This window comes from Solanum tuberosum, unplaced genomic scaffold (genome assembly GCF_000226075.1).
Source record: "Solanum tuberosum cultivar DM 1-3 516 R44 unplaced genomic scaffold, SolTub_3.0 scf00012, whole genome shotgun sequence".
NCBI lineage: Eukaryota > Viridiplantae > Streptophyta > Magnoliopsida > Solanales > Solanaceae > Solanum > Solanum tuberosum.
In genome coordinates this window covers 836,974-858,962 of record NW_006238937.1, presented here as the reverse complement: position 1 = coordinate 858,962, position 21,989 = coordinate 836,974, and the positions used below count along the sequence as shown (strand labels likewise).

The 21,989-nt window shown below is 31.1% G+C and overlaps 3 protein-coding genes and 1 non-coding gene across 4 annotated transcripts; 2 read left to right on the top strand and 2 right to left on the bottom strand.

Moving 5' to 3' along the window:
- Positions 1-1,045: 1,045 nt before the first annotated feature.
- LOC102590929 (uncharacterized) lies at positions 1,046-4,225 on the bottom strand. The gene is made up of 5 exons (XM_006339830.2): positions 3,881-4,225; positions 3,569-3,774; positions 3,035-3,068; positions 1,555-2,186; positions 1,046-1,466 (listed from the first exon to the last, which is right to left on the bottom strand). The coding sequence occupies exons 1-5, from the start codon at positions 4,212-4,214 to the stop codon at positions 1,203-1,205; spliced, it is 1,470 nt and encodes a 489-aa protein (XP_006339892.2). The 5' UTR covers positions 4,215-4,225; the 3' UTR covers positions 1,046-1,202.
- Positions 4,226-9,630: 5,405 nt separating this feature from the next.
- TRNAR-UCU (transfer RNA arginine (anticodon UCU)) lies at positions 9,631-9,703 on the bottom strand. Its single transcript has one exon. It is a non-coding gene; the product is annotated as a tRNA-Arg (tRNA).
- A 6,696-nt stretch (positions 9,704-16,399) lies between these two features.
- On the top strand, positions 16,400-17,399 carry LOC102579254 (transcription factor HEC1). The gene has a single exon (XM_006339879.2). It carries the CDS (start codon positions 16,523-16,525, stop codon positions 17,195-17,197), a length of 675 nt encoding a protein of 224 aa, XP_006339941.1. The 5' UTR covers positions 16,400-16,522; the 3' UTR covers positions 17,198-17,399.
- Positions 17,400-19,770: 2,371 nt separating this feature from the next.
- On the top strand, positions 19,771-20,530 carry LOC102590578 (protein RALF-like 34). Its single transcript, XM_006339829.2, has one exon. It carries the CDS (start codon positions 19,927-19,929, stop codon positions 20,296-20,298), a length of 372 nt encoding a protein of 123 aa, XP_006339891.1. The 5' UTR covers positions 19,771-19,926; the 3' UTR covers positions 20,299-20,530.
- Positions 20,531-21,989: the final 1,459 nt, after the last annotated feature.

The following is a 21,989-nucleotide window of genomic DNA, read 5'->3' as shown; positions in this document are numbered from 1 at the left end:
TGTGAAATTGTATTTGTAAGCAATTTGGGGTGTGAGGAATATGAAAAGCTTGGCCAGATCTGGTTGTGCGGTGGCCAGATCTGGTTGTGCGGTGGTTTAAGTTGTTGTTACTGTGGAGGTTGGAGGAGGAAAGAAAAATAGTGATGGTGTGCGGTGGAGATGAAGATGGGGTGAGGGGAGAAAGTATATGTGATTTTGCCGGCAAAAATGGCGACGACGCTGGCGATGGCTTTCTTTTGGTCGTGAAATAGGGAGAATTAGAAATGCCAATAATTAATTAAAATGTTATTATTTTACATTTTATTATTTGGTTAATAATTTTAAAAATAGTTATGATACAATTATGATGTGGCATTAATATATCTGACGTGGATATGACATGTCAATTATATAAAGGAGAGTGAGCTACACACATGGTTAGAGGGGCTTAAAAGTCTCATTTTAATTGAGTTTAAGGGTCCATATGACAAAGCTGTAAGTAGAAGGGTTCAGAATACAAACTGATACAAGTATAAGGGTTCTCCAGACCATTTCGCCTTAGTAAAATTATAAGTGTATAGGATAGAGATATATGTATTTGTATTTGTATTTGTATATACAGTCTCCCTCGCTTTATACAAACACAATTTATACATTTGTTTGTATAAAGTGAGAGAGGCGAGAGAGAGAGCTGAGAGTGGCAAGCGAGATTCGGGGGAGAGAGGCGAATGAAAATGTTTTTGCTGCGAATTAGAATTAAATGAAACTGTAGCTATAACATTTATTTTGAATTAATAATTTGCTATAATACATAATATTTCCTATAATTTTTTAGATTAAGCATGCCAAATTGAGCGGGTGTTTAAGCCCATTTGAACCCAATCCATTTGGGGTCAAAGTAAACTTAGGTGGATAGGACCCATCCCAATTTCTACGTAACTCATTTTAATATCTTCATGAATTTCAACCAACTCACCCATTTGACATCCCTATAATATACTATACACACAAATGAACCATTAAAATAAATTAGAGGCTTATAAGAGCTAATCACGATACATTACACTTATAAATGAACCACTTAAATATATAATATGAAATTATTGCTTTGTTCTCCAAGGACACGGTTCAAAACTTCAAATCAATTTAAATATCTACATTTGGTACAGGGATAAACTAATAAGTAGGTTAAAAATTTATAAAAGACACACACTCGCCAATAATTATGCCAATCTTTTGCTACTTTGGGAGGTTTTGAGTGATCCGAGCCTGGTAGCATTAACATAATCCTGAGGACAATGAGCAGGTATGCCTGGGAGTAGCAACCCTACCACTCTCATGAATAGAAGAAGCCCTCCTTCTTGATACTTCCATCCGTTTACACATGGTAGAATACAACTTCTGATCAGCTCCCAACCCGCATTTAACATCTTCGGTAAAAACAGTAGCAGAGCCAACCCATTCTTGTCTGGTTCTTCACCTAAAATCTGCAGTAATATTATAAATAATTTGATACATCCATCTCTCTGGAGAAACATAAAATAAAATTGAAAGATCAGAGTAGTTAATTATTACTTGTTTTTTGTAGAGGCTATTGTAATAGATGCAAGTTCCAAAGTGCTTGAACATGAAAGTTAAATTATCATATGGCAATCTTGGTACCATGTCATTGCTGTAGACAACTCTATAGTATGGAACCTCATATTTTGCTAATTGTTCCTTCATATACTCAACAAAATTTTCATCTCCAACTCTTGGTTGACCAAATGTATAAACGCCGCCTAATCTTTTCAACAGCCAAGATTCCTCATGGTATGCCAATATTGCTGGAAATAAAATTGCTAGTGCTCCGCCTAAGCTGTGACCAGTAACCACAAACTTTGCATTTTCATTTTTCTCCAGAAGTTGTTTGAGCAATTTTCTTAGAAAATAGTAGGCTGGAGATGGCTGATTAATATTATTAGTATCAGTATCAGTTTGCTCGATTTCTTTGGGCCATCCGAGGCTCTTTTGTAAGCCGAGAGCTTTCATAAATCCGGCATGGACTTTGCCCATGCCTGGAATGTCATACCAAGAGAGATTAAAGTCGGAGATCCAATCATCAGAATTGAAGAATTCAGTTCCTCTAAATGCAACAACAATCAACTCAGGGTCCACGTTTTTATCCTGAAGCACAAATGCTTGTGTAGTAGCTTTCTGTTGATAATCTGTTCAAATCCAGAAAAAAAAAATGAGGAAAATTCGAAAGAAAGAAAAAATGGACAGTAAAATCCTATCCGTTTAACTTCTTTTGATATCTAAACATGTTGAAAATATAATTAAATAATACAGTGTGACAGATTGAGCTATTAAATAATAAATTTTAATTCATACGAATAAAAATATTTGTGGAGAACTTTTTAGCTTTAAAATATGGCATGAAAATCGCCATGACAGACATTTGATTCCCATACAAATAACAAAGAGATTGTTAATATGTTGACTAACGACAATAACACTATTACTCTATTAGTATATTGTTGATGATCATCATAATATAATTAAAATATTGTTTATGATGATCGATCGTTGCACCTAATTGATGCTTTAATTAGGTGTCTGGGTCCCACGATTATTGTGAGTGGATTAGTTAGTGTCCTTCATATGGTTTTGGCCCTTTGGACAATCTCATGAGTTACTTAAGACTTAAAATTTATCTTCTTATCATGATGCAACATGTATCTCACTGGTTGGGATTATGAATAGGATAATCTTAGATCAATCTTTTAGTTTTTTTTTTCTTTTCAAAAAAGAGAATAGGATAATCTTATTGGTTAATATGTTGGGTTATATTTTTTGGCTTCAAATATCATGTGTCACATCATTAAATAATTATTGAAAATATATTTAACTTAGACTTTATATTATATAATACTGATAATATAGCTATACTAAACTGATTATTCATTCTACTACAAAATAATACTATTAAATAACCATTTCATTGTAGAATGAGTTATATATGTTACTATATAATAAAAATAAATTTGCAAAAGTTTACACATTTATATCTTACCATTCCAGAAATCATAGGAGCCCACGAAATCCATCTGCATAAAATTGGAACGCAAAATCTGAGCACAACCTTTTCATTACAATGGAAAAAAGAAGAGAAAATGGATGTATTCAAATATTTTAAATTGTATATATTTTTTTTTTAAAATTTAATAAATATTTTTCTTAATAATTATTATCTCTTTCAACAAATATCATTTCATATTGATTATCTCTTTCTCATTCTTATAGTTATTGCATAGATGGATATACAATTATTTTAAGAATACTGATTTTTTGCTTAAATAAGTACCATCTATATGGTAAAAATAGGCAGGGCGTGCGGCTCAACCAGATCATGATATGTAACTGTGCAAGGTAAGAGAAGACGGAACATGCCAAATCGTACAAGGACATATGAAAACAGGTCATGCCAAATGTTTTTTCTTTTTTTCCTGGCAGCAAGATATTATCCGGATCGGGTCAGGAAGTTCGGTAGCCAAGAGACTCGAACTCGAGACCTGGATGAATACAATATGTAAGGTAGATAGTTTACCTTCCAGTGTTGGTTGACAGTAGTTTCAATCCATGCTTTGTTCTCGTAAGCTGCTTTTGCAGCCATTATGCTAATTGCCTCATCATATCTTCTACGTCCTTCAACTTCTTCAACAATCTTACTAAAATCCAGCTCAACTCTTTTATCCAAATTTCCAATAAATGACAAGTACGCCGCTGATTCCTTATCCGGTACTACAGCTCTACCTACAGGATCATAAATATCGATCCCGTACAACTCCAATTAAAAGAAATAGAGAGGATCTAATTAAGTATCACATAAATTGAGACAGAGAATATAAATAGTACGTACCTCTTAAGGAGTTGAAAATAAGACGGAAGAAGCCGCCGTTGACGTTTTGAAGGTTAAGCCAGTATTCAATTGTATTGCCGAACCCTGCTAAAGGTTTAGCAATTTTTATTAAAACCTTCTGGACTAGAATGGAAATAAAAAACACCCATCTACGTGACAAAGGCTCCTTAGTCATGTTCAATTCTTCATTAGGGGTGTCTACATCTACGAATTCTTTTTGTCCCAAATTTTTACTGGAAAACAATATTCTTGCCAAATCTGATACACTACATTCTTCTGGCTTTAGTAGCATATAATTGCTGCAGAAAGACTTGTTGCAACTACTGCTCGCCATTCTGCAGATAAGAGAAGGTTGTGTTTGAGGAGTATTATATATATAAATGGAATTCATGAGATTTCCATCTTATTGGACTATTCATTTTGACTTTCCCGAATCCGTTTGAATTGACTTATTTTAAATAGTTTTAAGCCAAAATAGCTTGTAAGCACTTTTGAAGTGTTTGAGTAAATTAAAAATATTTACAACAAGCACTTATTTAAGTCATAAATATAAGCTAAAAACTATAAGTTAATTTCTAACTTATACATTTTAATTATAAATCAAAATCAATAAGCTCAATCCAAACAGACTCTTTTAAATTTATGAATTTTGATCAGAAAGTAGAGAGACATATGGGGTACTGCTGGCTCCTACAGAAAATTATTTTCATGTCCAATCCTAATTAATTAATCCCGTAAGGCTGTATGGTTTGTCTATATTTGCTAGCTAATTAATCCTTCCTGTATATTTTATTACTATTTTTTAAAGGAGAATCGCATATATTAAAGGGTAGGGATAAGATTTAGGCCAGATGAGTTATTAAGATTTTGCGCTATTCTTTCTATTTCAATTATGTATCAGTTTTCGTTAAAAACTTTTTAAACTCTATGTAAAACTTATTTTGAATGGCAAGTTTTAAATTTTTTCTTTCATTTTAAAATTCCGTCCCATAAATTGAGTGAATATAGTAGTGCTATATAGGTCGGACATTCTTAATCATGTTGTAAAAATATTCTTCCATTCATTTTTACTTATTCATTATTTCAAAAATAAATTTTTATTTTTACTTAACATTTTTAACATATCTAAATAAATAAATTATGTTTTACCTTCAAGCTTCAACATTCATAATTTATTCACCAAATCATTCCACAACACCTAAAAATTATAATTATACATCAATTAATATTTAGTATTTTGATATACACTTATACTCCTTCTGTCCACTTTTAATTGTCATGTTGCGATTTTTGAAAGTCAATTTGTCTAATTTTCAAAGTTAAATTAGATTACATTAATTTAATAATTTAAACAAAAAATTTAGATATTCAAAAACTATACGAAAAATACTATAAATTCCAAGTATGAAAAAATATATCATAAAATGTTAGTCAAAATTATTATCGTTTGACTCTAAAAAAGAAAATTATGACAATTAAAAGTGAATGAACGTAGTATTAATTATTATCTTTGAAGGAGCATACAAAATTATAATGAATAAATAAAAATGAATGGAAAGAGTTAAACGAAGAACTGTAGCTATCACTTGCATGCCTTCAATTATTACCTATACTTAGCAGTAGAAACATGAAAAGTTAGGTACCGAAAGGGTATATATGAGCCATTAATGGACGCATTTGGTTGTTTTATTTGAATTTTAAAAAATGGATTGAGTGGTATGAGTCAAGTTTTAACCTACTCTACTTGGAAAAATTAGGTGCTTAAAATTAACTAATAAAAATATGACTAGTTGAATTTATTTTTTTTATTTATTACTTGCTCGTTTATTAGCTTGCTATATATATTTTTCCACCAAACTAAACATTCGACATGAGAATCAAAGTTAATTATAGCAAGTTGTTTTAGGTAGTATTTTTTATTTTTATTTATATTCATTCAACTGTAGAAACGAATATGTAAACATCATTATGTGTGATGTTTTTTTATTTTCATTAGAATAATAATCAGTGGGGTGATCTCCTCTTGAGTAATTTGGATTATCTTCTTCTTTTTTCAATAAATGAATAAATTGGGCCCGGCCCATATTAATTCAAAATTGTATTTGGATCATCTTTGATATTAAACGAAGAAAAGTAAACTACATAAATCTCAGTAGTTTAGAGTCTAATTACTAGAAATCCCAATAGTTTTTGATATTACATGCTATACCACTTTCAGTTGATGGATACATGTGTCGAGATACATCAAATACGTGTATCTGTTGGGTGTGTAAGGCCGAGATACGTGATAAATTTTTTGAATTAAACTACTATAACTGAATGCCTTAAGTAGCGGAGCAAATTCTGAGAAATTAACAAATAGGACAAATTTAGAGAATCATTCTGTATCACTATTAACTAATTTGCTAAAGAATAAAAATCACAAACGTTATTAAATCTGATACTGAAACCTTATTTTTTTCATCAATTTCTTCCTTTCAAGCTTCAATTTTCAAGGTTTTTAGTTGTTTGTTTGTAATTTTTTCCTGCCAAATTATAGTGATGGTTTCTCCCTAACAGTTTCATTCTCCAATTGACTCAAATTTCATATCCAACATTTGAGGACCTTCTTCAAATCTTCATTAATCGGAGGGACGAAAAAGTAAAATTTTCTATGGATCGGACAGAGGTCCGTCGAATCTAAGCACAACTAGAAACGTATGCTACGAAAGATACTCTACCGTCATCTCTACATCTATGAGAAATTTTAAGATGCTAAAAAAAGGAAGAATTTTTATAATTTTCTATTGTTCCTAAATTCATGTGTTTCAGTTACATTTCATATTTAGATACACATAATTAGATGTATATGCTTACTATGTATTCGAGATTCATGTTTTTTTATATAACGTATGAAATTTAAATACACATCATTAGATTAATTATATGCTTCTTCTTTTTTTATATTACATATTTAGATACACATAATTTGAGATACATGTTTTTAATATAACGTATAAAATTGATACTTGATACATCAAATTAATACTAGATACATTAAATTAATATTAGAAACAAATTGATTGAAATGAATAACGAACTCTTACTATTTTCAGAATTTTGAGACTTTGCTCTATGGATACAACACAACTTCATACAATGTAATAACTGCTATCGAACTGTAGAAAAAGGGGAACTCTAACCCAGATACATGAAATTGTATAAATTTGAGATACATTAGAAAATAAGCAAAAACCTAAAGAAAATGATATATTGCTAATATTCAAAAAATGGTTGTTGATTTAAAACATGCCAGAGATGTTGAGGAAGAGGTGGAGAAAGTGGATTACATGGGGGTGTGGAGAGATACATACTGTTAATGGGATTGGCGGAGTGAATCGGCGGATGTGAGGTGAGATAAAATAAAATTTGAATTTTTAGTTTTCCATTAATTAAGGAGATTATATTTAAGATAATTATTCAATATCATATTTATTTTAAGATAATTATTTAATATCATATTTAAGGAATTGCGTATCTGATTTAATTTTTAAAAATGCATAGTATAATTATTAAAAAGTGGTATTCTGTGTAATATTTTTAAACTAGATATAAAATATGTATATATGATAGTAAAGTATGTGTGGTTATGTAGTTTTTTCAAAAAATAATTCCAAAATACAATTTTCTATATAGCTATTTGGCATTTGCAGTGCAAATTAGAGTTGACTTTTTCAAGTTATGTTGATCCACTCAAGTTGGCATATGACAGAATACAGACCCTTGGTTATTTTGTATGATAAAAATCCCCATCGGAATATTTAACTATGAGGTGATATATACAATAACAAAATGTCCAATATAATACTCACAAATAGAAAAAAACAGTGTGTACGAATGTTAATCTACTTTGTGGTGGTATATATTTAATGCAACCATTTTTCACTACCTAATATATATTCTGAATCTAAAGTTCCTACTAATCGCTTTGAAGATAGCAATTAATTTGTCGCATTAATTTATTTTGCTCTTTTTTTTTATATACTTTGAAACGAATTGACAAGGTTTAAAAAGAAATTGGGAAGAAGGAACGGTAAATAGCCAGTGCAATATTGCATAGATCATACCCTTAAAAAAATAATCTAAATATCTGTTTATCTCATTTATATTTTAAAAAATCATTTACAAACATGAGTGCATTGTGAAAATAAAGCCCAAAACTTGATTATGCACATACAATAATTGTAGTAGCTCAGTTGGTTAACTATTTAAGAGTTCAAACTCTTTACCATGTAATTTCTTTCTCATTTTACTTTCCCTGCCCCAAATTTTTTGTTTTCTTTTATAAAAGCAATATCATTCCCACACAATAGGTCCACTGCATTTGATGAGTTATTAAGGGACCTTGAAATACGATCACTTTCAATAGAGCCCAAGTCATTTTTAAACCATAGATACCCTTAAATCAAGATGAGTCAAAATTAATTTCTGTTGTCTTTAGATATGATGTCAACTCTCATTCACTCGTTCCTGATTATATTTAGCTATGGATCATCGACAAAATTCTTAGATTATTCGAAACAATGTCACGGTAACACTAGTTTTTTTCCCATTTACAATCTCCTTAAGTTCCTCCACAGCTTGTAGCATTCTCCGTGAAGTTATAGTTTCCTCATTCCCACAGGAATAAAGTTACAAGCTTAGAATCTGTTTCAGTAATTAGTCGTTTTAGACAATAGGGATAATTGTACAGAATGACAAATTTATAATCTAAAATAAATGGAGTAGCTACTGTTTGATTTAATTGCGCCCCGTAGCAAATGTTTGCCAGTCGCCTCTCTCCCTCCAAATTCTCGCTCGCCACTCTCGCTTTCTCGCTCGCTCCCTCTGTGCTCGCCTCTCTCGCTTTATACAACAGAATTGTATAAATTGAGTTTTTATTTGTATAAAGCAAGAGAAAATTATATATACACATGCAAATACATATATATTCGTCCTATACACTTATAATTATACAATACAGATATTCTCCTGCCCAGTGTTCTTTTGCCTTTCTTTCTTTCTCGTTTTTATACAAACACAGATTATACAATATAATGTGAAATTTATGTTTGTATAAGCGAAAGAAATTGTATATACACATGCAAATACATATATATTCGTCCTATACACTTATAATTATACAATACAGATATTCTCCTGCCCAGTTTTCTTTTGCCTTTCTTTCTTTCTCGTTTTATACAAACACAGATTATACAAATATAATGTATAATTTATGTTTGTATAATGTATAATTTATGTTTGTATAAAGCGAAAGAGAGAGCGATTTTTTATATACAAATATTTTTGTCAATGATTTATACAAACGAGAGGCTAACAACAATTTATACAAATGGTTTGCTAGCGAAATTATACAAATCTGAAGAGGAGCCAACGAATTATACAATTGCTTCTTTTTGTATATATGTATAGCGAAATAGACATAGCTTTCAATTGTATATGTATAGCGAATTATACATATATATGTTTGCTATGAAGCGCAATTATACAAACTTTTCTATAACATACAAATATGATTTTTTTGTTTGCTATATGTGAAAGTTGCTATAAACAATATTAATAGATCCCAAACAACATAGCCTTGCTTTCAGCCCAATTGTTTAGTACTAGGCCCAATAAATATAGAATAGGTCCAATTGTTTAGTACTAGGCCCAATAAATAAACATAGAATAGGCAAGGATGGACAAAATGAAAATGCAGAAATAAATTCCACGCCCAGTGGGACTCGAACCCACAATCGCTTGATTAGAAGTCAAGCGCCTTATCCATTAGGCCATGGGCGCTGATTGATATAACATGGCTGGGAATTTAATATAACTAAAGAACACAACCGGTTTTGAAAGTCTTGGGAGATCCTTGATTTGAGAGCAATTTGATGGTTTTCTCAAATATAAGTTATAATATAATTTGCATACTTCTAAAACTATATACACTAATTATTCTAATACCAAATCAATACTTCAACAGAGGATAAGTGCTACCTTTGAACTTAGCCAGAAATCCCAACTTTTTGACATTTGATTTAAATTTTTGAATTATGGATCAGGTTATGGTTTTTATTTTTAAAAGTTCTGGATATCAGATTTGGTAATTTAAATTTTTAGATATTCCAAAGTCCAAAATTTCTCATCTTATATTTAGTCATATCCATATGTCATCAATTACTAACAAGTCTTAGAGATCCAATAATACTCTACCTGTTATACATTAACCCCATAAATTTCTTTTTGTTTCTCTGGTACTCACATTGGAGTTCGACTAAATCCTCCCTAACAAAGGCGACTTTGTACCCAAGGAAACTCGAACCCGAAATCTCTTGGTTAAGGATGAAGGAGTACTTACCACAACCCTTGTTGGTAACCTCATAAATTTCGTTACACCTAAATATGACAATAGGTAAACCATATAATTTTTTTGGTTGGCAGTAAAAAGAATGTATTTTTCTTCAATTATTGTCTTTTATAATAAGCTTGCTTTAAAAGCTTAAAAGTCAGAACAAAAAATGTTGAATACCCAATCGATTAATTCGAACCCGAACTTAAAAAATCCAACCCAATCTGAATGGACCAATTCCCTATTTGTATTCACTAATTTAACGAGACTTTGTACTTGGAGCTTAACACATTACGGTATAATCTCTATAAATTAATATAGGTGAGACAATAAAATTTTATTATTTTATAGAGATATTATTTAATCAATAAATTAATATTTATTAATTTAAAGAATGGTTTGAGATTTTAATGAAGGTTAATTTTAATTATATCAAAATCATTGTATCTTACTACTTTATGTATCATATTTATTGATTTCACATAAAAAAATATTATATATAAAGTACAACGAATACATCAAAATCATTATATCTTACTAATTTATGTATCATATTTATTGAGTTGTCACTATCGTGCAAACAAAAGAGCATGGATGACAAGTGTGTTTTTTTATGAATATATTCGTTGGTTTGACCACAAAATGCATGGTAGACGAGTTTTGCTTATGGTAGATAATTGTCCAACCCATAATAGAAATATTGAAAGACTACAAAATGTTGAATTTTTTTTCTTGCCATCCAACATGACATCCAAAATTCAACCTTGTGATGCTGGGATAATAAGAGCTTTCAAGATGTACTATCGTAAGAGATTTTATCGTAGGATATTTGAAGGCTATGAAGCGGGACAAATTCATCCAACAAAGATTAATGTTTTCGATGCTATCAATTTTGCAATCCCTGTTTGGACAACAAATGTTCAGCAAAAGACAATAACAAATTATTTTCGACACTGTAAAATTCGTTCGGAGGATGCAATCTCATAGAATTTGAATGAACCCACTTTTGAAAACGTCATTCATGAACTTGAGGTCATGATTAATTATCTCGCTTACCATAATAAAATGGATGTCAATAACCTGTTGGCAGTGGTGGATCCAGGATTTAGAGTTTCTGGGTGCCAAACAGACTCATCGCCTAAATTATCTTTATGTTTGATTCGAATTACTCTTCTTTTCAATTTATATGACAAATCAATCAATAAAATGGAAATAAACAACATGTATAAATTTTTTAAAAAGTGCTTGTAGGTTATTTACGAAAAATTTATGGTGGTTCATAATGTTCATTTGTCAAAAATCAAATAAACATAAACATATTAATATTTATTTTGATTTAAAGTCAAATAATTACATATTTAATAAAGAGTTAAACTAAAATAAATTAAGATATTTGTTTTTAATTGTATTATTTTTAGGATAAACATAAATAGTTATTTAAAATTATCTGTCAATCAACAAAATATAAATATAATTAACCTATTTTTTATTATTTTTTTCATTTTACTCTCTCCATTAATTTATAGGTTATTTTTTGTTCTTGAAAGTCAAGCTATAAGGTGTATTTTTTTGTTCCTTTTTTTAAAAATTATATAAATATGACAAGAATCGCAACTAATAATGTTTTTAGTTGAATTGCAACTTAGCGAGAAGGTAATATTTATGAACAAACATAGGTTGCAATTCTTATTATGTTAATGTAATAATAATAAATATTTTTAAATTAACTTTCAAAGTAGTTTGAATTTCAAGAATAAAAAAATATCATATAAATTGAGAGAGTATGTATATATGTAGGAGTTTATGGATGATTTTCTATTTTTATGAAAATAGTACCAAAACTTATATAATTATTGGTTAAAATTACTGAGGATCTTTTTGTTATATTTTCTTGTTGCAGAATATTTGATGCATTTAAGTGTTTATGAAATTATTGGGAAGAGAAAAAAAAACAATTTATACCTCTTTCTATTAGTTATTAACTTTTTCTTTTACTTCTTTAAGAAATTATAAATAAAAATGTTAGTTTACTATTTTAATCTTTAAGATAAACATTTTTGTAATTTTTTATAAATTTTGTTTACACTTTAAAGAAAAATTAAAAATATTTTGTTTAATTTTGTTAATTGACAAATAGTTTTTAATAACTATTTTTAGTAAAATGGAAATAATTAATAGAGGATAGAAAAATAATATCTAATGTTAGGAGTAGGATGAATTAGGCTAAATTTCTTACTTATAAAATTATTTAAAGATAAAGAAAGTAGCAAATAATTTGAAACAATGGTAAAAAAGAAAAAAAGAAGATGGTTGAAAAGCTATTACTGTGATTTATGAGAGGAGCCTTCAGTTTTAAAAAAAAAAAAAAAAGTGAAAATGTGTCAAATGGGTTCGATTCTGTGACCTAGAAAAAAAGTGAAAATGTGTCAAATGGGTTCAATCCCGCGACCTGAGGCTCAAACATTTGACCTTTTACCACGGCCACCACAGAGTACTTTGGTACTGTGGGTGGCGAATTTATTATTTATATATAGACTGTGTATATATATACCTATATACATAAAGTTTCCGTCGAAGCTCATGGGTGGCATGGCACCCCCACCCACCTGAATAGATCCGCCCATGCCTGTTGGATTATCCGGGTGAAAGTGATACATGTTCATATAGGTCCAGAGCTTAGAAGAAATTGTGGATATCATCGGAAAAAACAATGTTGATGATGAAGTTGAAGATGATACTATACCTTTGGAACCAGTTACGCGTAAGGAAGCAATTATCACATCTAGAACTCTTCACAATTTTATGGTATAGTTCGAAAAGACAACACCAGAGCTCTTGGATGTAATAAGAAAAGTTAGAGATGAACTTCAATTAGATTTAAATTTTAAGAAAAAACTAGAACACAATAGAATCATATTTCACTAAATTGTCTTAGATATATTTGTACTTTCAAATAATTATTAATTTATGATATTAATGGGACCATATACTTATATAGGGGTCTTCTGGAAATATATTATCTTATTATCTTATCAAAATTGGTGATTTTTTCCATTGGCCCAAGTCGGGATCGGAGAAAAATATTACTTTAGAGAGATTAATAATTTAGTGAGTATTAATTTATAGAGGTTTTACTGTACATTACATAGTCCATTAACCGTAACGAAAGGTTCCTAAAACAAATTAACCTCTTATTAGTTATTAGTAAAACTAAGTGATTATATATACCTTAAATCAAAGTGAAAGTGAATAATAATTTGTAAAAAGTGACTTGTTTTTCCTTCAAAATTTTGTAAAGGTGACTCCTCCACTGTCGGTTTAAAGGGATCATGACGCTCTCCATACTCCTCCTTTATAATAAATATCATCAATCATCACACAGTACCATCCAACAAATATCAAATTTCATATTATATATATTGTCGTAGTACCTTCGAATCTTCTGGATTAATCACATACATGCATATGACATCCTTCCTTTTTTATTTATTTCTTGAGCTATTGACACAAATATGATTATCATATAGTCGACCTTAATTTATTTCGTATTGAAGCGTAATTGTTGTTAGTTATATTGAAACCAGCTGTGGATTCTTCATTTCATCTAGATGACTACATGTTTAATAAGTTGGGAGGGGAAAAATAAATAAAAGGGAAAAAGTATGTTATCTTTTGGAACCACTTGCAGAAAAATACTTTATTTATGTTACTTACTATTGTATATATTATCTAACATTGCTGATGAGAAATATTTAGATCTTATAGAGGATACGTCCTACCCAGTACAATTATTTGGAATATATACATTTTTTTTTTCATATGACATAATATAATAAGATTGGTAGGGTATAGGGCTCATTGGCTAATTTGATGGGAGTACTTTATAAAAGAAACAATAAAATACTAAAATCAAGAACAAATATGGGGTTGGGGCTTTTCCCAATTCCAAATTGATCAGCTTACGAGGAAAATCGGGTTGCTTTGTGTTAATTTGTTGATAATTTTCAGACTCTACTGTGTGTGAGACTACACTTGAATATATTGTTATTAATGATTTTTATGATATAAATGTAGAGGTTATATGATAGAATAATTTACCCTAAAATATAAGCTGTTGCTGATTCCAAAACAAAGTGCGTAGGCCCCATTCTGATTTCTGATTATCTTCCCTGCATTCATTCCTCTGAGCATTTCTTTTGGTGAGATCCAAGTTATCTGTGTATGATTATAAATTATTAATTAGTGACTTATCTAATACTTGAGAAAAGATTCAAAATAGTCTCTCATCTTTGGGTTAAGGCTCAAAGTCATTCCTTTAATTTTCACATAGAACACTAATAGTCCCTCATGTTTGCAATATTGGTGCACTTTTGATCCTCGTCCAAAATTTTGCATATTTTTTAACATTAATTTTATCCATAACTTATGTATGAGATGTTCAATCGTCATTTTATATATTTAGTAAAAATAATAACTCCATATGAGAAGAAAAACACCTTGTTTTATTTAGTAGAAATCGTATTGCAGGTAAAGTCGAGAGGTTCATCACGATAATTTCACGTGCAATAGTACAATTTTTTTCTTTTCTTCCAACATCATGTGTTAAGATGTTCTTAGTTTAACTGCAGTAATATTTCTACTGAACAGAACAATGTGTTCTTCTTATCACATTCTCTCACATAGAGTTATTATTTCTACTAAATATATAAAAAGACGATTGGACATTCCTTACATAAAATTGTGAACAAAATTAATGTTAAAAAATAGGCAAAAATTTAGGGGAGGATCAAAAGTGCACCAATATTGCAAACATGAGGAACTATAAATGCTCCATGTGAAAACTCAAGGATGACTTTGAACTTTAACCCAAAGATGAGGGACTATTTTGAGACTTTCCTTTCTACTACTTACCCATATAGTTGAGTGATCTTTTTATTCGAATAATTGTATATTGACTTTCAAACGTATCAGGCAAAGTTGAATGACTTTTTCATAATTTTTTTTTTAGCTTAATACTAACTATTTAATCATTGGTAAAGTATGCAATTTTGTATAAGCACGCAAGTTTTCGAGTAGTATAAAAACGTTGCTTCGTGTGGTGTTCTGATCAAGCAGAATATTTCAGAAAAGCCGTAACTTGTAAGGGGAGTTTGGACTAACATTTTCATGATGTAAAATATAGTCAGACTATCTGTTTTACCAGGCAGTTAAATTTCCATGTTTGGTCCAAAACAGGTCATTTTCTCAACTTGAGAGGAGCAGGGAGTCGGTCCAACTAAAGTTTACTTCTCAAAAACTTCCTAAATCGAGATCGAGATACGTGCCATAGAAGCATCATTATATTCAAGTAAGACAGTTGTGTAACAGGATGCCTGATATCCTTCGAGACAAAGTCAGTATTTGAAATTTATGACTCTGAACTTACCATCATCAAATTCATTGTTCGTTTTAATTATTATATGTGTAATTAGTGTTTATACAATTAAATGATCTAAAGTAAGAAAATATTGAATTTGTCCGAACTTATGCTAATATTGTGTGTAACTGTTACTTACGAATTGAATAGAAAAAAAACTAGTAACCTTTTTGAGATCTTTTATATGTATATATATAAATAAATTTGTAAAGAGCTATAGAACGGAATCTCCACATCCATCATGCCTGTAGCTCAATGTAGAAATGGAAGATGGGCTACTTTCCAGGTAAGTTCATCTTTCTTGACTACCCCACTTGTGAAACCAGACTTGTTATCCTTCTGACAGATGTCATGTGTTGTGGGGTTACCATTTGAAGTTAATTTTTTCTAAAGGCAAATGTATCTAGTTTTTCATTCCCAGGACCATACCTCTGTTTTAACTCTTTAGTCATTGCTGCCCTTTTTGGTTCATGCACCTTTACTCAAACGCATTCCCCTTTTATATTTACACAAAAATTATCTACTCGTTATTACATCTGACACTATGACTCAAGCTTTTGTAACTCTCAAATTACCTGCAAATGGAAATGCTACTACTGTTAACGAAAAATAAATTAAAAAAATAAAATAAAATGTGATCTGTATCATTGCGTATTATTTGGAATATAAAAACATATATAGGAGTAGGTCACAACTTGTCATATATATGCACATATAGCACTGACAATTCTATGCTATGCTCAAAGGAACACTTCTCATAGTGGTATCCCCTGAATCCCTTTTAGCCCATCTTTCATTCTAATATTTCTATATATCCCCTGTTTTTTTTCCTCTTTACCTTACAAAACAAATCATGGAGTTACAAAATATTGCTCACTCACTAGAACTTGGATTCTCCAATAGCAATATTGAAATGATACCATTGCAACCACCACTCCATAACTCCAATTACCTAATGACTTCTCCTCCATCTAATTTCTCATTCATGGGCAATCCAATTGAAGAACCCGCCGCGATGCCAATACTTTCATCCATCGATGAAATTATTGCATCGGCGGCTCATGGTAGTGGAAATGATTACTCATGTTTACAGAGGAGAAATTCTATGGAGGCTATGAGGGAGATGATTTTTCGTATCGCGATGATGCAGCCGATTCACATTGATCCCGAATCAGTTAAACCTCCCAAGAGAAAAAATGTTAAGATATCGAAGGATCCACAGAGTGTGGCAGCCAGGCATCGGAGGGAACGAATAAGTGAAAGGATAAGGATTTTGCAAAGACTAGTCCCTGGAGGAACTAAAATGGATACTGCTTCAATGTTAGATGAGGCTGTCCATTATGTTAAGTTTTTAAAGAAGCAACTTCAATCTTTAGAGCAAGCCGCGGTTAATAATAGGCCGATGATTTCTGGATTTTCAACAGCAATGTCATCGCCAGGGCCAATGAATTATAATTCAAGCTCTATTAGGGCATGCCAGCCTCATCCATCCATGAACTCTAGTGCACAAAATGCTAAGTTAAAATAAAATGAAATAACATATGTACACGGCGTCCTGATCATGATCATGCTAATGAGTACTATTTGTAAAAAATTTGGCTAAATGGTGTGTGTTACTTTGATTTCCCAGTCATCCCTGAACCCCAACAAGGCTAGTCTTAGTTTTCTCTCTTGTTTGTACCAGTTGCGCAATGTTTAACTTTTGCGCAAGGACCATGCTAATTTTTTCAGTATCGTTCCAATTTTATCAGATGTTTCATAAGGGACTAGGTTTGTCTTGTGTTTGTAATTCCAGTCTTTCGCTAGAAGCAAGGCAAATGGTGAGCAGAGTTGGACATTTTAGATTTAATAGGCGTGGGTTCTTACACTGTTGAGTAGATTGATTGATATTCTCTCAACGTGTTACTAGACTTTGTGTGATAAGACTTTCTTTCAATTTCCTACACAGTCATAAATGTATTTCTGTTTTTATTATGACTTCACCTTATTTTATATTTAAATTGAGTTTTATATAATAATATATAGCACAAACAACGTTCTTATAAAGAGTACATAAGAATCACCTTTGATTAACAGGACTAAAAATGGGTCAAATTTTTGGTGATAAAAATGCATTTTTCCTTGGTATCTAATTAATATTGTGAGTATTTTTATTCAACAAATATTTGTCAGACAATCGACCTACAATAATTAGCTAGTTATAATATTAAATTAGAATTGGTTAGCAAGTTGCACGTGAAATTACACATACAAAGGTCTACCCCTTCGCAAAAAGAGCAAAGCAACAACAAGAAGAACAACTAATGAGATCTTTATACCAACGAGGCATTTCGCTTTTCAGACCCACCTGTTTGCAACAACTTGGGGTGCTGTCTCAGATATCTCCAACGACATTTTTTTTTCTCCTTTTATTTGTGCACGTATACAATAAACTTTTTTCTTCTATCAAATTTGTTATTTTTCGTGGACATCTTTTTAAAGTCTTACAATTAGAAAATATGACAAATTTATCGGTAATTCCTAGTTAATGAAATTTCTTATTGAATATTGTCCATGTTAATTCATAGTTAAATGAGATTTTATTGTTTGATAATAAAATTTTGTCTATCGTTAATTCTTTGTATTCTCTTTTATAAACCCTTTAGTTGTTTGTTTGATTAAGTAGTAGAGGTGGTGTCTGACAGAGTGACGATAGAGGTTTTTGATGCGGTGATTGTGCAGTGGTAGGCGGTGGTGATGGAGGCGGTTGGTAGTCAAAGTGAATAGCAATGGTGGTTTTGCGGAAGTAGCTAGCGGTGTTGGTAATAATTATATTGGTGGCGATGATTGACAACAATATTAAATATGTGGTAGGGATCAGTGTCGGTGGTTGTAGCTTCTATTATGCAGTGACAATATTATAGTCACGATAAAATCTGACATTCACGTGAGTATTTAAAGAATGATTTCAAAATTTGTTGCAAAGATTGAAATAAAAATGCTTATATAGAGCTAATAAGAAGGTGTTTGGATTGATTTAAAAATTGGTCAAATCAAATTTTGTTTTTATTTTTTTTATAAATAAACAACTCCTGTCATCTACTTTTTTTTACCCCTATGCGGGAGCTCCAAGCTTTCACCTTTTTGCTTCCTTCGTAACTTGAACTTACATTCTTAGAGTTGGAAGTGAGAGTACTTATCATTTGAGCAACTTCCTCTTGTCAGCAGTGGCGGAGGGAGGATTTTCATCAAGGGGGTTCAAAAAAATTAATCACGTAAATAATATCCACAAATAAACGGGTCGAATCGGATATAAACGGGTCGGATTAAACGGTTGAATCAAGAAGAAACGGATTTTTTAATATTTGACTTTATAATTAGGGATTAGACTAATAAATCCTAAATTTCCAATCAGCGTTTTAATTTTTGGAACTAAACATCATTTTCTGATTGCATTATTATTTATTTTAAAAAAATAAAACGCCTGAAGTAAGTTGATAAAACAAAATGCCTCTGCCCGGATTCGAACACGCGACTGCCCGGATTCGAACACGCGACCTCACGTGCAGTAGAGCAAATTCCTGAACCCCCAACGCCACTGAGCTACGCCTTTATATACACATATATTCAAAAATTAATGTTATATATATAGTGTAATTTTTCGACGAAGGGGGTTCGGATGAACCCCCTTCATTGAACGTAGATCCGCCCCTGCTTGTCAGAATAACATCTCCGGGCATCGGGTGGGAAAAATAAAAGATATCTGATCTTGGGGTAACATTTTGATTTTCCACACTTGATGTACAAAGCTCACATTGGAGCTCCAATTAAATCTAGATCTCATATTGCATGAACCATAGAAAAGTGTCGCTTTCAATAAAAATTTCTTCATATACAAAGCTCGAACTCAATACCTTCAATTAAGAATAGAGCAGTTCCACTGCTACACCGCAACTCAGGTTAGTTCAAGGTCAGATAGTTACTTTTAAGGGTCAGAAGAATAATAGATGGTGTAGTTTGTAGTACTAACATGCATTAGCACAAAATTAAGGAGCTTAGAAAACGTTCAATAAAATGTGTGAGGCCACAACATTTATCACGGAGGAAGAAAGTTGATAACCTAACCGCAAATGTAGCAGCAAGAATTAATGGAGAGTGGGTGGGTTGCACTCTTACCAAGACAATGCAGCCTTAATTGATGGACCCCTACTAGCAAGCTGTATTCCATTCCAATTACACAAACACACTTATTTCACCATTTTTTTTTGCATACAACTCATGGAGTCTCCAATACTTTTCTTCCTTATCATCTTCTTATTCACCATCACCAACAATGCAATTGTGATCGAAGCACAAGTTGATAAATTTGGTTTAGAACAACTGGTGAGTGAAGATTTTGAGTTGCCAATGGCAATGTCGTCTTTATACGAAGAAACAGAGGATGATGAGATGCAGTTAGATGGAAATGGAAGATCTCTATTGTGGCACAAATTCAAGTACTACATTTCATATGGAGCATTGTCAGCTAACAGAATCCCCTGCCCACCACGATCTGGCAGATCGTATTACACGCACCATTGTTATCATGCTACAGGTCCAGCTCACCCTTACACTAGAGGTTGCTCTGCTATCACTCGTTGCCGTAGATGAACAATTCAATTCAATTACCATATTTATTGTTTATGATTTATGCATTAATTTTAGTTCCTTTATTTGTGTGATATGGCTTGGGAATTGGGCTTCTTTGTGGTGGATCTACTACTTATCCACTGATGTTTGGTGTTCTCAGATAGATGGAATTATTATGTCTTTGTTTAGCCAAAATTAGCTTCAATGTAGTTGCATTGTGTGTGTGTATACACTCACTCTAATTTTCCCTTTATATTCATATATGTTTAATTTTATTTAGCAACGATTTTGCTTCTATTATAATAATAATAAGGTGATTTTTTACTTTGTGCAAAAAGCCATACGTACTTAATTACCAGCTACAAGTTATAATACACCAGTAGTTGGTAATTAAGTACTTTCATCCTTGTCTATATTATTAATAAAAATATATAAGTCCAAATTACTTGTCCATTTTACAAAAGGAAAAATCACCCATATACACATTTAAAAGTAAATATTACGGGTTTTAAATTTACTTTTAAAAAATTCTTGCTTATAACAGATTATTTACGGGTTATGACATATCAATTAAATTTAATTTTATTTAAAATTCAAATTATATTTATTTAATAAATTATTAATCTATTTAAAGGTTTTTATTATTAACTAATAATAGGTAATTAATTTGATTTCACTTCCTTTTTTTAGAACTAAAATTTTCAGTTACCCAATTTTAGAAATTTTCTCCATACACGTTTTCTTTCCTTGTTTACCGTTATCATCCCCATTGTTCAATCCCACCCCCCTGCCCCACGCTAATTAACTCCTAGACGCCACAACCCACTATCCGACTTTCACCATTGTTTCTCATCAAGTCTAACTTCAAAATAGTCCACCCCCCTACCCCACGATTATTCATCATCATGTTTAAGAAACCCATTGAAACTCCTCGAAAGAGTCCCAGATTTGATGGAACTTCAATTGATTATGTTCATGCTTTATCGTTCAATATATTATCCCAAACATCCCCGCCTAAAACTGTTGAAATTTCGGCGACCGGTGGTTCCTCTCGATCGAATAATCAAAAAGATAAAAATAATGAAGCAAAGGATAGTGTGATTCTGGCAAATCAAAAGGGGAAGAAGAGAAAGGGGAAAACACTTGTTGAAACCTCTCCTGATTCTGATTCTGATTCGTATTTTGTTAGTCAAACAAAAAAGAAAAAAAGAAAAAAATCAACAAATGTTGAAGTTGCTCAAACATCAAAACCATTTACAAGAAGAAAAACAAAGAAGAAGGAATCAGAATTACCAAAATACAAAAACCCCAAAAAAGTTGTAAGGGTAAGTACTTTATTTAATTTATTTTCACATTACTCAAAATAGTTATTTTTTATATCACATTATTCTTATTATTGTTTTCAAAACAGTTGTTTGTGTGAAATTTGTTCCAAATTTGAAAAAAATATTTATGAATTTGACTATAAAATTTGGGTGATGTATTTTGTATGAATTATGAAAAAAATGTTTATGAATTTGACTATAAAATGGTATGAATTATGTATTAACATTAATGTTATTGTATCTTAATTGTGTATAAACATATGAATTATCAGCAATGTTGTTTTTGACATGGGAACTGTTGAAATCGATGCAAAGTACCATCGTGAAAGGTATGCCACAATCTTATGGCACTATGAAAAAACAAAGAATGAGGATGGAGCGATCACT